At 36.5% G+C, this 16,262-nt stretch overlaps 1 protein-coding gene across 17 annotated transcripts in view; it reads left to right on the top strand.

Moving 5' to 3' along the window:
* The window catches only part of LOC105034044 (uncharacterized), a 153,250-nt gene that overhangs the window by 73,216 nt on the left and 63,772 nt on the right, over positions 1–16,262 (top strand). For all 17 annotated transcript variants that reach the window (XR_012134273.1, XR_012134272.1, XR_012134275.1 and 14 more), the window contains exons 5-7: positions 10,176–10,265; positions 10,352–10,516; positions 10,625–10,726. Coding sequence is in view for 13 of the 17 variants with exons in the window: in XM_029261493.2 (XP_029117326.1) it covers positions 10,176–10,265; positions 10,352–10,516; positions 10,625–10,726 (357 nt within the window). In the remaining 4 variants the exon portion in view is untranslated. The remainder of the gene's footprint in view (positions 1–10,175; positions 10,266–10,351; positions 10,517–10,624; positions 10,727–16,262) is intronic.

Raw genomic sequence — 16,262 nt, 5'->3', positions numbered from 1 at the left:
ATGCTTACCGGAACCCCGATTGAATCTAAAATTTCAATCAACCTTTTTTAAAAGGATCCTTGGTCAATTTTCATATGTGTGTGACCCATTGGGTTCTACATCTAGCTGGCAGTAGGTTCGGGTGCAAGTTGACCTAATTTGATTAGAATTTAATCTAACCGATTTAGGTCCAATCGAGCTAACCCGATTTCAGTAATTAGAATTCTTTCTAATTGGCGTTCGAATTAAACTCTTTAATTCGATCAAAAACCTATAAGTCAAGATTGACGTCTAGCAATGTATCATGACTACCCAGAAGATGTAAAAATTTGATGGAAATACCAAATATATCCTTCAATGGTAAGTTACCATGCAATACAATCCTTCGATCATCCCAGCACCCTGAATATGTTCATGAGTATAGAATTATGTCAAACTCAAACACATATTCATATCGATTCTCAATTAACCAATGATGACTTCAATGAAAAAGCATTTGAAACTCTTTCTAATCTCTTTCCTACTTTTGGCTAAAAGATTTTTTCTGTGTCATCTACAAACGAGAATACACAGAATGCGATCTCCTCTTACTAGGAGCGATCGATTCCATGTTGACCTACTCACAACCTTCATATACACTTTACCATATCCAGAACACCCCGTACATGTCTTAATGTCATGCCTGGGTATGAACCAAAATATGGGTTCATGTGCACAAGATTCTATGGTGGTCTCAGATCTAAAGCTCACTTGCACAACTTCCACTTAGAGAATCATCTTTGACATGCAAGTAAGGCTTCCATAAGATATCCTTTTTCATCGAGTCAATTCAGTGGACTTATTTTCCAAATAAGCACCCACATCCTTGTATTAGTGTCCCATACAAGTGGCTAGTGAGATCTGCCACCCTCTCTATTAAGCATACATAGGATATGCCAGTCTATCCGAAATATTGATCTCCGACTCAATGTTCTTACAACCAAGAATATTTAAGATTAAGATTTTAGGATTTTAGGTCTTACTAGTATGACCCATTCATGTCTCCTAAAATCATTGTCTTAATCTTTGGGGTTCATCATAATCTTAGACATAATAAGTGCAGCTAATATGATGAATCAATGCCTCAAATAATAAATGTCATTACATGAGTTAGAAAATTATAAATAAAAGTTCCATTGCAACACTTGCGATTGGCTTATAGGGCACTCTTCTTTCAATCTTCCACTTGCACTAGAACCAATTGCCTTTATATCTCATACAATCAAGATGGCGTTATATAGCTATTTTGGTATGGCCTTAGTGAATGGGTCTGTTATATCGTTCTTTCTATCTACTCATTCAAGGACAACATCTTGTCTCTAACGAGATGGAAGCGTCTGAGGATGTGCTTGGATCTATAATGAGATCTAGGTTCCTTAGCTTGAATAACGGCCCCAGTGTAATCACAATAGAGTGACACCAGTCTTTCATTCTTAAGAACGACTCCTAAATCCATGATGAACTTTTTTCATCCAAACAGCTTTTTTAATAGCTTCACTAGCAGCGATGTACTCTACCTCAGTAGTTGAGTCAGCTACTGTCTGCTGCTTGGAATTCTTCCAACTCACTATCGCATTATTTAGGGTAAACACATACTTTGATATCGACTTGCTATCATCCGCTTTCGAATGATCCTCCCGTGGATCAGCTTGAAATCTGATAGCTATGCCCAAAGCATAAGCTACATCAGGCCTGGTACATAGCATGGCATACATAATTGATCCTATAGCCAAAGCATAAGGAATTTCATTCATCCTCTTTCTCTCCTCTAATGTCTTAGGACACATTTTCTTGGAGAGATGTATTCCATGACTTGCAGGTAGGTAACCTCTCTTACTAGTTTGCATATTAAACCTCTTTAATATGAGATTTATGTACCGTGACTGGGATAAGCCTAACATCCTTTTAGATCTATCTCTATAGATTTTTATACCCAGTATATAGGATGCTTCACCCAAGTCTTTCATGAAAAACTTATTCGATAGCCAAGTTTTGACCGATTGCATTATTGGGATATCATTCCCAATAAGCAGTATGTTATCGACATACAAAATCAAGAAGAGAATAGCACTCTCACTTGTCTTCTTATATACATATGGTTTATCCTTATTTTTGATAAAGTCAAACTCTTTGACTGTCATATCAAATCAGATGTTCCAGCTCTTCGAAGTCTGCTTTAATCCATAAATGGATCTCTTTAGCTTGCATACTTGATTTGCCCTCCCACTTGAGACAAATCTCTCTGGCTGAGTCATATAGATTTCTTCCTTTAGATTATCATTGAGAAATGTAGTCTTGACATCTATCTGCCAGATCTCATAATCGTAGTATGCTGCTATAGCAAGCAAAATCCTGATGGACTTGAGCATAGCCACTGGTGAGAAGGTTTCATCATAGTCAATTCCTTGCTTTTGTTTGAAACCCTTCGCCACCAACCTAGTTTTGTAGGTTTGTACTTGGCCATCTGCTCCGATCTTCTTTTTGAAGATCCACTTGCATCCTATTGGGGTCACACCCTCAGATGCATCAACCAAGGTCCACACTTGGTTGGTGTACATCGAGTCCATCTCAGATTTCATGACTTCCAGCTATCTGTCAGAGTCTCTACTCACGACAGCTTCTGAATAGGTCAGTGGATCATCATCCTGAATGATGTTGATCATATTATCATCAAATCTCAGAGCTGCATGATGCACTCTATCTGACCTTCGGAGAGGTGGTATGTATTATGGATGTACCTCATCTTTAGGTACTTCTGATTGAGGATCTTCTTGTGGTCTAACCACTGATATTTTTGGATCGATTTGTAGATCATAAACTTCAGTAAGTTCAATATTTCTCCCACTACCTCTTTTTTGGATGAGTTCATTTTTCAAGAAAGTGACGTGCCTACTAACAAACACCTTTTGTTAAGTAGGATGGTAGAAGTGGTATCTATTAGTTTTCTTAGGATACCCTACAAATCTACACTTATCTGATCTAGCACTAAGCTTATGTCCAAAAATATTTCTGACATAACCAGGACAGTCCCAAGTCTTAAGATGTTTAAGATTAGGCTTTCTTTCCTTCTATATCTCATATGGTGTGCTTGCAACAGACTTTGAAGGTACTCTGTTTAATATGTATGCGACAGTCTCTTGGGCATATCTCCAAAAAGATATTGGGAGATCAGTAAAGCATATCATGGACCGTACTATATCCATTAAAGTGCGATTCCTCCTTTCTGCTACACCATTTAACTGAGGTGTATAAGGAGGGGTCCATTCAGAGAGAATATCTTTACTTTTAAGATGATCAAGAAATTCACTGGATAGGTATTCTCTTCCTCGATTAGATTGAAGAACTTTGATATTTTTTTCAGTTTGTTTCTCAACCATGCATTGATACTCCTTGAACTTATCAAAGACTTTGAATTTATGTTTCATAAGATACATATATCCGAACCTTGATAAATCATCTGTAAAGGTAATAAAATAGGAGTATCCACCTCTAGCCTGAGTTGTCATTGATCCACATACATCTGTATGTACTAGGGCTAATAACTCACTTGCCCTCTTTTCATGTCCAGAAAATGGAGTCTTGGTCATCTTACCCATGAGACAAGATTCACAAGTTTCGAATGACTCATAATCATACGGGTCAAAGAATTCCTCTTTGTATAATTTGTTTATCCTTGACTCACTAATATGACTAAGGCGGCAATGTCAGAGATATGTGATATTCACATCTTCTCTCTTTCTTTTCATATTTCTTTCAATATGAAAAATATTTTCATTGAGTACACGAATTAAAAGATTGTTATCAATATAACTACTGCCATAAAAGTCATTAGAAAAGAAAATGGAGCATCCATTTCCCATTAGCCTTATTTCATAATCTTGTTTTAATAACAAAAATATAGAAATAATATTTCTAATGACCTTTGGTATGTAATAACAGTCTTTTAATACTAAAGTTTTGCTTGAAGGTAAATCAAGCATACAGTTTTCCACAGCCTCTGCGTTAATGGACTCTCCACTTGCGCTATATAGCTCAAGGTCATTTCTTTTTAGACCTTTGATATTCTGTAGTCGCTGTAATGAATTACAAATATGCGATCCACAGGCGATATCTAATACCCAAGTATCAGAGTCTGAGCCACTCAATGAAAAATAGGTTTGTATTATATACACACCTTTTGGTGCATACTTGCACCCTGCTTCAAACTTGCAAGATTATTCTTGCAATTATATTCCCAATGTTCAAACTTGCCACAAAATAAACAGTTAATATCCATATGGATATCTTTTGCCTTCTCATTATTACTGACCATCCCAAGATCAGAAATATCCAGAAATTGGAGTTCTTCTCTGATATGAACCTAACTTGCAAGTTCCTCAACCCATCTACATAGTTGGGATCGGTCAACATATTTTTATTTATAGTGTTATGCAGTGAAAATAAAGAAGCCATAATGCAGACTTAAATCTGCATAAATAAAGAACAATAGTATAAGCAAACCACTCAAGTTTGACATGCATAACTAGTTGACGACTTTTAAAAACTAGTTATGTCTCCCACTATTTTATTAAATACCATAGCCCCCTCCTATGGAAATGAGAAATCTTAATCTGGTTTCTTAATGGGGTTAAGATCCTAATCTCTTATTGAAGCCTTGTGGATATTACAACAAATCTCAATAAGTTCAAAAGTAGGAAAACCTATCCAATTGCATCTCATACAACTCTCAATATAACCTGCCTCTAAAAATACTCATAGCCTTGTGGATATCACAACAAACTATAGTATTTTTTAGTTAAGTCACACCCTTCATTTCCATACAGTCATATCTGAAAAATGATGCCCTTGTGGATATCACAACAAAGCAACATATTCAAATATGCCATAAAGCATATAATATGCACCAAGACAAATCCACATCAATCTCCATAGTAAGCCTTGTGGATATCACAACAAACCTACAATGATTTTTGACAGAATATTGACTAGGCATGAAGGAAGGTATATGTAGTGTTCTAAATACTGAGCTACCTTCATTCAAGATTCGAACTAATCCAATTGGCCAGGAAAGTATTAAGATTGGTGGGGGTCCTCCCGTTGCTTTTCTTAGACACCAATAAAATTGGCCAGGCCAGCAACGGAACCAATTAAATAACCACCGTACTTGAAACACTTCTTAGACACCAATTAATTAATCGATTCAAGAAAATAGATCAGCTACTGATTCATAACACTACGACTTAATATAATTTTTATGAGGGCTTTAATGGTCTCAAGCACATCCTAATTCAATCACAATGATGCATTATTATAGTTATATCTTAGTAATCATAACAACTAATCATGGCATCTATTCATATCTCTAAGATATGAAATCATAATCATTCAAGATGATTATAACTAAGCATCTCAAGCATATCACATATGCATAAAGTTCTAATAATATGCATAAATACAAAATATTCTTTTTGTGGTTCTTCTTCTTAGGACATCACAATGGCACCCCTACGCGCTATAAGAGTACTCTATTGAATAGGAAGAGAGGGTCTTTGAACCCTACTTGCTCTTATGACCGGATGGCCTGGTGATGAACCTCAATTAGAGTACTAAGATACTAAGAAAATTCTATACATATATCATGCATTTTATATTTAAAATATATCTCTAAGACATACTAGGGTTTGGATGTTCAATCGGGTTCAACCCTTGAGCCGATTTGAACCAAACTAAAAACCCATGCTTGATCACAATCAAAATAATAATTTAACTTTTGATCATATATATCAAGATAGGCTCTGATACCACTGTTGGGTTCCGATGGCGCAGCGGAAGAATTAGGTGTTTAAAATTTTCATTAAAAACACCTGATGCACCGAAAATCCTAATGCCCAGAAACTGTTGACTATATCAATCAAAGTACAATAAAATAAATTTGGATCAGAAGAATATCTGTAGCGCTAATCCAATTTCCACAAGGCGTCCAAGTGTCTACCCTCCAACAGTGATCCACACGAAAATTGAACCAAAGACAGTGCTCCTTCTTCACCTTGCTTCAAGAGTTCTAGCCCCTAGAACTCAACCAGCCACCAATCGATCAGATCTTCCCCCAGACCTGAGTCTGAACCTTTCTGAACCATCCACACTAGACTTGACCATCTTTTTTTAGACCTCTTAAACCCTTAGAGCTATTAGGATTAGGCTTGTCTTAAAAGAACAAGCCTTGTCCTAAAACCTAGAGTTGTAAGAGAGGGAGAGAGAGAGTGGATAGGGGATGTAAAAATTGAATGATCACCCCATCTATCGTCCCCCATTTATAGCACCAGATGGGGCGCTAACAGAGAAGGCACGCCTCATCTGGAAAGGTATATCAAGTCCTCGTATTACTTATCTGAGAGTCCTTAAACAGAAGGACTCTTCAGGGGGTGATACGTCGATTCCTGCCTTCTCACGCACGCACGCCTAGTATGAGATGCTTTTCGCATCTCTTCACACATCAGATTAGCGTGAAATTTTGCTACATAAATCTTTGTCCAAATAGGAAGGCTATCACTAAATGACACGTTATTTGGATAAGAGTTCATATGTGAGAAGGACTCTTCACCGAAGAGACATGCGAGCACCTTCTCCCTGTCGCGCGTGCGCACGCCCAGAAAAGGGTGTGAAAAGCAACCTTTCTTAATCTGATAATTTTTCATATTTTTACCACGTGATCAGCACTTAAAACTGATTCTTATCACAAAAATTATCAGATAGAAAGTCACTTAAGACTCCCTAAACAGAAGGAGTCTTCGCGTCCCTTCGTGCGTCCAGAAAAAACTGTCGCGCACGCACTAAAGCTTCAAGCAATTTTTTTACGCACAATCTAATAGATTTTTCATACTTCAAAAGGTGTGCTAGGTGGCTCATCATCTGATCTACTTGCCATAAAAAATAGAGGCCCAAAACAGAAGGATTCTTAGCCCTCCAAACCACAAATAAAGTGCGCATGCATTCTGCATATTAGCACTAAGAGTCCTTCTTAAGTTGGACTCTTAGTTATTTGGCGTGTACACCAGATATGGTGCCTCTTTTTGGCTGCTTCCAGGTGGCTTGATCTGATCCAAATGCTCACCAAATTGGGCTAGCAAATGAGCAAGGCATGAGACCAAATGGATCTTTAAAAGAGCTAGGGATTCCACACGTGCTAGCATGCTTACTGGAATCTCGATTGAATCCAAAATTCCAATCAATCTTTTTCAAAAGGGTCCTTGGTCAATTTCCATATATGTGTGACCCATTGGATTCTACATCTAGCTGGCAGTAGGTCCGGGTGCAAGTTGACCTAATTTGATTAGAATTTAATCTAACCGATTTAGGTCCAATCGAGCTAATCCGATTTCAGTAATTAGAATTCTTTCTAATTGGCGTTCGAATTAAACTCTTTAATTTGATCAAAAACCTATAAGTCAAGATTGACGTCTAGCAACGTATCATGACTACCTAGAAGATGTGAAAATTTGATGAAAATACCAAATATGCCCTTCAGTGGCAAGTTACCGTGCAATACAATTCTTCGATCATCCCAGCACCCTGAATATGTTCATGAGTATGGAATCATGTCAAACTCAAACACATTCATATCGATTCTCAATTAACCAATGATGACTTCAATGAAAAGGTATTAGAAACTCTTTCTAATCTCCTTCTTATTTTTGGCCAAAAGATTTTTTCTGAGTCATCTACGAATGAGAATACACAGGATGCGATCTCCTCTTACTAGGAGCGATCGATTTCATGTTGACCTACTCACAACCTTCATATACACTCCACCATATCTAGAACATCCTATACATGTCTTAATGTCATGCCTGGGTATGAACCAAAATATAGGTTCATGTGCACAAGATTCTATGGTGGTCTCAGATCTGAGGATCATATGCACAACTCCTACTTAGAGAACCATCTTTTATATGCAAGTAAGGCTTCCATAAGATGTTCTCTTTCATTGAGTCAATTCAGTGGACTCATTTTCCAAATGAGCACCCACATCCTTGTATCAGTATTCCACACAAGTGGCTAGTGAGATCTGCCACCCTCTCTATCGAGCATACATAGCATGTGCCAGTCTATCCGAAACATTGATCCCCGACTCAATGTTCCTACGACCAGGAATATTTAAGATTAAGGTTTTAGGATTTTAGGTCTCACTAGCATGACCCATTCATATCTCCTAAAATCATTGTCCTAATCTTTGGGGTTCATCATAATCTTAGACATAATAAGATGCAGCTAATATGATGAATCAATGCCTCAAATAATAAATGTCATTACATGAGTTGAAAAATTATAAAGAAAAATCCCATCGCAACACACTTGCGATTGGCTTATAGGGTACTCTTCTTTCAATAAGTGGCTTCAGTTGAACTAGTAATGAAGATATAAGTGGTCTTGTCGGTATAAGTGAAGCTTTGTGACTAAATATGAAATTATATGAAACATCTGAAAGTTTTTTGGAAATAGAAAATGCACTTTCATCATAGTAGTCTGTTTTCTTCATTATTAGTAGATTTTGTTTTTTTGGTGATTTTGTTGTCAAATTGTTCCAACAAACCTTTGCTTGAATTTCCAATTATTTACTCAAACTTACATGTTTAAAACCTTTTAGTTATTGAAAATTTGATTTTGGGATTTCACTCGAAAATGGTCTAATTGAACCTTCACTCGAACTTTTTCCAATGGTAACCTGGTTTATGTGTTATATTTTGAAGGTCTTTTGTTTTCAATGAAAACTTAAATTCTTGATCATGGTCTTATATGATTGAAGTTACTTCCTATGTTGTATAGCTTTATTTATTATAAACCTTTTCAGAGTAACTAGTGAAGTTAGAATAGCCCATTCCAAAAAAAGAGGATACAATGTGCTCAAATGTTGCGGCCTACATTCTAAGCATAGGTATTATACTTTCGGCTGTAGTTTGTAAGTATATTTTATCCAAGAGTTATGGGTTGAGGTACATTTTGAGTGATTTCTGTACGACCATTTGGTTTCCATTAAAGATTGTTCTGTAGTAATGTTACTTTATTCAACTACAATGTACACACCTTGGGATTTGAATAGGTTAAAGTTTTGTATCATGACTTGTTGCACCATTTTAATGATGTGTTGCATGCTTGTTCTATTATAGATTTTTCGAAGATCCACCTTCAAGCTCAATTTTACCTTCTCTTTATTGGAACTTAAAGAATCACAATAAGTGCAAGAAGTATATGGCTGTCACTGCTCCTTTCTTTAATACGGGCAGCCTGATTAGGATATGTAAGCTTAGGTACCGTGCTGCATTAACAGCTAGAATGATGTGCTTCATCATCACAGTAGGTCCGAAAGACAATTTTTCATGTTTATATTCCATACACATGTGGCTAATCAAAAAATATTAAATAGATGATTTCCCATAATTAGGTGGGCAAAGCTACCAAAGTGCAAGATGGATTTGTTAGCATGATTCCTTCTTTTGGATTTATTGTCCTTTTAGTTAAAATTTTTTTAATTATGCCTTTATATGAAGTTGGCAGACCAAATGAAGCATCAGTCACTTTGCTGTTGGGTTGAAGTCTGTTGAATCTGTATTAATTGCTTATATATATTGGGTCCTATGGGTTTACAAGTGCATATTCCATCATCTAAGTTTGCCTACTAATAAATGCCATGTTTAGTGCACCTCATGCACCTTAGAGTTAATTTAGTCAAACACCTGAATTAATTTTATGCATCAATTGTTTTACATCATGCAGTACTACCGTGACACATACATTGCACTTATTTGTTATACTTGGATGAACTATTCCCACATCATTATGCTTGCATGTTGTACCATGGAGCACATCTATGAATACTTTCTCACAGTTGAGGTTGCACATTACCTGAGATTGAAGCAAAGTGTGTAAGAGTAACTGCTCGAGTCTTTTTTGTGATTGATTTGATTGAAAAATGATCTTCTTTGGGTTATTTATTTTTTTCCATGAAATTCGCCTCACTTGTCCTGCTTTAAACTGTTGCGGTTTCATTACTATCACCTAATTCGAAAAATTTGGCCTCACTAGTCCTGCTTTAAACTATTGCAATTTCATTCCTATCACTTAATTCACAATATTCTTGTATCTAACTCACTTATTCATAGTGTGAGGCCAGGATAAAAAGACTGCATTATGAGGATAATGTAATGCGAAATATTCGAAGTCGGAGACGTGCTCAACGAAATTGGGATAAGGTGCTTAGCCATACAAATGGATAGATATTGCATCTTTTGTTGATTGCATTTTATACGAGATGTCGATTCTTATTATATTTTTTCAGTTAAGGAAATATGTTATGTACACATGGGGCCCAAGCAATTTGGATGGCAATAACACAAGCAGCAAAAGATACACACTCCAGGGAATTGGATCCTTACACAAAAAAAGGCAGCCAAGTAGAAATACTTCATGTCTTGACAAAAATTTTGGCATTCCTGATGAAATGGTATTAGTTGTTATCCACTTCTGGAAGTTGTATTCATGTTATGCTTATGACTGTATGGGATATAAGGTAATGTCACTTCATGCTTAGCAATAAAATTTTCTAATGCAGAATGTTGTACCGATGGCTGTCCTAACTGAAAGAGTCAAATCAAGTTTAGCAGGTAGTATGGTGAATTCTGATGGTACAATCCCAGATTCAAGAGGTGAAAGGGTAAGCTATACCTTATGATTTCATTTTGTGTTCTTGATCTGAAAGTTCATATTATTAATATGGATTCAAAATATATTGTTATAAATTTATATCTGTATGTATGATCCTTGATGTGTTTCTCCAGCTGTTCTAAACTATATGGAATTTTTGACATAATTGATGTGATGTTCTTTCAATCCAGTTTTAAGTTCTACCCTTTTTTCCATGTGTTTTACTCTATATCATTAGTAGTAGGTAGTATATGTCATCATCAGCAGTAGTTAGTATTACTATGTTAGGGCAACGTATAATTAACTAGATGAAACTTTTGTTCCTTTCAGCATCTACTAGTTTCCATTTTCTGTAGAAGAGGTTTTCCTTCCCAGAATTATTAAACCAATTGGGTAAATTAGATAAAAATCAAAGCGACAAATAAATGTAAATTATGCATCCAAAATAACGGTAGTAAATGGCAATCTGTTTTAGTCAATATTATATACTCAATAAGCCTCAAGTGATACGGCATCAAAAGCCTGTAACCTTAAAATGTCTTGTATGACTGCATTTTTTTTTAATATTAGAAGTAATATATATTTGATAGAGTAAACCTTAGTTGCCATAATCAGGAGCAATCAGGGTTCGCTGTACCGATACCGGACGGTGTGCCGATGCCGGACCGGTATGGTACGATACTGGTATCGTACCGTACTGACACACGGTATGCCAAGGCATACCGGTCCGGTATCGGTACACAATTTTTTTTTTGGAATTTTTGAAGTTAATAATTGATAAATACAGTCTCAAAATGGTATTATATTGTATATTATTGACATATTTGGGTTCAATTTGGAGCTAAGTTGCGGTACAAAGACTTTTGATCCAAAATTTCAAACATATATTTATTTACATTATATTTCAACTATATCATCTTAAAACTAAAGAAAAAATATATAAAATACGCATTAAAATATATCTAAATATTTAAGTACAAAGCACAAGAACTGATATACGAAACTTCAGATGTACTCTGCATTTAATTTCTTGTCGAGTATCTGTGACGCTCGTAGATGTTTGGATCATCAACATAGTCTGAATGGACATCAGTCCAACCCTCTAGTCAAGCTGCATCGTACTCTCGAATATTCATCATCCCATAAGGCATCCTCTCTGGATTGTAAGACATCTCAGACCTCTCGCTAAAACTCTTGCTCTGAGAAGTATCCTCGGGATGATGGTACGGTTGTGGAGGAGTCCATCCACATATGCTAGTTGCAAAATCTGATCCGTAAGATGCTCTAGGCTGCATAGGGTAGTAACCAGTAGAAGATGATACCTCGGATGCACCATATGCATATGGATCATAAGGTGGCTGTGAATAATAGGATCCATAATGTGAGGATGATCCAGATACATCCATGGATCCTACTCCACGTGCAAGATCATCCGCAGCTACATCATGTGTTGGACGACCTCTAGGAGCCCGTCGTCTATATGAAATCGGCTCCCCACGGTCTCTACTGACTCGTCCACCATGATTCCTATCCTGTGTGACATGTGTAAACTGAGACTCATCGGTGAATCGAATATCACCCTGTGGCTGTGTCTCATAAACGGTGGTCTCCTGTCTTCCAGTTTCTCTCTGATCATCAGATCTATGGCTACTACTACCAGTATCATCATCACTCTCCCTGGTGTCTGTATCTGAACCAGATAGCTCCTGTACTCTCGAGAGTGGTGCACGTACAACTCTTTTCTTTTCCCCCCTTGTGCCCCTCTATGATAGTTTCTGTGATTGGGAGGATGGATGCCTTCTTGCTGGCTGCCGGAAGGATCATCTATACATCTCTTGCTCGAATCTCTGGGAAGATGTATCGGACAGTGAGTCATGTGATAAATGAGTTCCTTGTGTCCCCTCAGACTGTGACTGATCAGATAGAATCCTATGTGGAATATTTTTTTATCCCCATTGTCCTGAATCCACCCTGATCTCCCTCGCCACCACACTGGCTGGTCGTGGAGGGGACCTTAGCTCATCAAGCTCTGGTTCCTGCTGCTGACCTGCAAGCCATCCGATGATCGGATCGTCATCCTCGTCAGCATAATCATCCAGCATCGGATCAGTGTACTTCAATTGAACTTCCTCCTGAATACATTTTAGCCTCAACCTCGGATTGTAGTGAACATATACAAGATCGTCGAGGTGTTTTTGTGTCAGACGATTTCTCTGTTTGCTGTGGATAAGGGCGAAAGTTGATCAATTACGCTCACAGCTACTAGCAGAGACCGTCTGAGAAAAAATACAGACAGCCATATGTTTCAAATTTTCTGCTGACGTTTCAAAATAAATCCACCGTTCAGCTACAAAAGCAAAATTACATATCAAATTTGATGATATTATTAAGCAAAATTATATATTAATCTATATTACTCATTATTGATATGTAATTTATCTAGATTCATCTGCTTTTTGCTTACGACAGCTGATGGGACTCCAAAATTGTCTGATCCCTCTCTAAACTATTTCGTTTGAAATAAAATATATTTATTATTTATAAATATATTAGATCGAATTCAGTTGAATAATTATATCTGTTTTAAACTAGCATACCTCTTGCAGACACAATGACGCGATTTCTGGATCGGGCACCATCTTATATATGACATTGTGAAGAGCAGCAAGAAGCTCGCTGTCCATATCTATCCCCGGAATAGTATACTGAAATTTCGGATTCAAGTAATAAGCTGCAGATAAATTTCAAAACTGATTAAGCACACTTTTATTTTTATGCTTCGAAAAAATATTTTAAAACATTCTTGAATCCAAATTTACCAGCTAGATGCAAATCTCTGCCCATCGGATAGTCCTAACGGCACTCAATGATGTTAATGAATTCTTGAGCATGCTTGGAATCATTCTCACCGATCTGTTTTTTTGCCCTCTTCATCATGTAATATAGGAAGCCCATCTGGGGGTATCTCTCGCTGTCCATGGTGCGAAGCACCTCATATAAAGGCTTGATAGCCTTTACTGCCTTCTCAACCCGCTGCCAAAATGACTGACTCATCACCAAGTTCTCCACATGACTTCCATCAGTGTCGGCCCTCGCATATCTGCTCTCCTGCCACTCGGCACTGACAAACATCTGACGTAGGGTTGCTTTCTTCTGAAGAAGACTATCAAGTGCTATGTAGTTGGTAGCAAACTGTGTGATATCCGATCGTAAGATCTCTCCCCCAGTATACGTTCGCATCAATGAAAGAACCCATGTGGTTGTAGATGAATCTAGTAATGGTCTGGGCAATCTCCACTACCTGCTGCACCCTGTGAATCTTTCCGATATCCATCAATATAAGATCAATGCAATATGCAGCACATGGGGTTCAGTATATCTGCGGTCGCTGCTCCATCAGCAACTCTCCGACAGTCTTATATTGTGGTCCGTTATCTGTGATGACCTGCACGACATGCTGCTCACCCACTGAATCAATCACCTCCTCCATCAGACCAAGGATATATGTGGCATCGTGCATCTTATCTGAAGCATCAATTGATTTGTGAAAAAATATTTTTTCATCACAGTATGTCAAAAAATTAATGATGTTCCACCTAGTAGGATCTGTCCAACCATCACACATCACTGTCAGATCGTATGTAGGCCATTTATTTTTGTAAGAAGCAATCCATCTCTGCAGATCCTCCTTGTTGCTGTCAAAAAGCTGACCATAGATGTCCTTAGGTCCTGGAGGATCTACACCCTGACCGGCAGCTTCTATGGCTGAAATAGCAGATCGGTAGTAAGGATTGGCTGCTGCATTTGCTAGAATATGGCTGAAATGAAACCATGATCCAATAGCTCACCACATATCCTTCTTCTTATCTTTTTTCAGCATACTGTCAATTCTCTGCTGCTTTGAATCCTTGCTGGATAAAGCATGTCGATCCAAATCCTGAATGCAGGCTCCTGCTGGAATATCTCTGGAGGACCTCCTACTGCCAAAAGCTCCCAACAAAGAAGATATGCTGCGTTTGCTCCCTCTACCACCAGGCTCTCTGACTGAGGTAGTCCTCAACTTGAATTCTCCCCCATTAGTCGCTGATCCAGATCCTGATTCGTAGCATGATGGTCCGAATTGCTCTTTGTACCGGGCCATCTCCTCCTGCCGGTACTGATCCGTCAAGCTCGCCTGAATAGCAGCCTCAATCTATGCCTCCTCATCATCTGGAGCAGAAGCCTCCTCTGACTCTCTAGAGTGATAAGAAGGTGGCTCTGCAGCTCGACAGTCTACTTTGGTCTTTTCTGTTTGTCCTTTCCTTCGCTGCTTTCGAATCAGCAAAATATTTTTTCATCAATTGTCAGACCTCTTGCGGACATTTCTGACACATGGATACATCAGGATAACCACCGGCTAGATGCTGCTTCAACTTAATCACCCCTCCCTTGAACTCTATGTTGCACCATTTGCATCTCCAATGATGTCGAGCTGAGAGTATCTCGTCATGATCCCTACCGATGTCACGCTCTGGATCTTTCTTCTTACTCATTTCTGCAGGTATAACAAAATACTAATTATTTCGAATTAACTGTAATATAACACTAATTACATATATTTTTTATTTGATAACATTTTTTACTATTTAAATATTTATAAAAAGAATTTCAAAATAAATCTCAAGTTAGATTCAAATATTTTAATTGTTTTGAATCATTCTAAACATTATTCTCAATTTCAAAACTAACTCTAATTTTTTATTTTTTTATTTTTTTAATAATTTTTATATAAATAAATATATACTATAAAATAGCTGATTAATTAAAGTGAACGAACGTAATGCTCTAAATTTTTTTCTTATAAATATATGCAAATATAACAAAACATGATAGTTTAATGATAATTAAAATAATTATATATAATTTTAAAATAATTTTAATAATTATTTTAAAATTTATAAATTTAAAATAAATATGTTATATGCTTCAAATAATATTTTTAAATTAACTAAAATATAACACTATTTTTATATATTTTTTTATTTTATAATTAATTTTTTAATTTAAATAATTAAAAAAATAATTTTTTAATTTTAAATATTTGAAAAAATTTTTGAAATTAGATTTAAGTAGCTTGAATCATTCTAAACATGATTCTAAACTCTGATCTTTTTTCTAAAATTTAATTTTTTATTAATTTTTAAATAAATAAATATATAAAAATATTTAAAAAATATATAATTAATAAAAATTAATAATTTTGATGTCATCGTGTAGATCTTCCAAAGATCTATCACATATAATTAAATCATACCAAAATCATAAGATTTTGACATGATTTTCTCTTATTTTCATTCTTTCTCATTCTTATCCTATTTTAACAACAAAAATAAAAAAAATATTTACTAAGAAAATAACACATTATCTTACTTCCGGCCAAAGATCAGCCTCTTTTCGAACCACTCCTGCAATTTGACGTAGTTTTTTCTTTTTTTTTATTTTTTGGAGATCTCAATGGTTTCGTTGAGACCTTCATACGCTTCGGGAGTTCTTTGAGACTTCTCATA

The sequence above is a fragment of the Elaeis guineensis genome, chromosome 9 (assembly GCF_000442705.2).
Source record: "Elaeis guineensis isolate ETL-2024a chromosome 9, EG11, whole genome shotgun sequence".
NCBI lineage: Eukaryota > Viridiplantae > Streptophyta > Magnoliopsida > Arecales > Arecaceae > Elaeis > Elaeis guineensis.
This window is presented reverse-complemented; position numbering and strand designations above follow the sequence as displayed.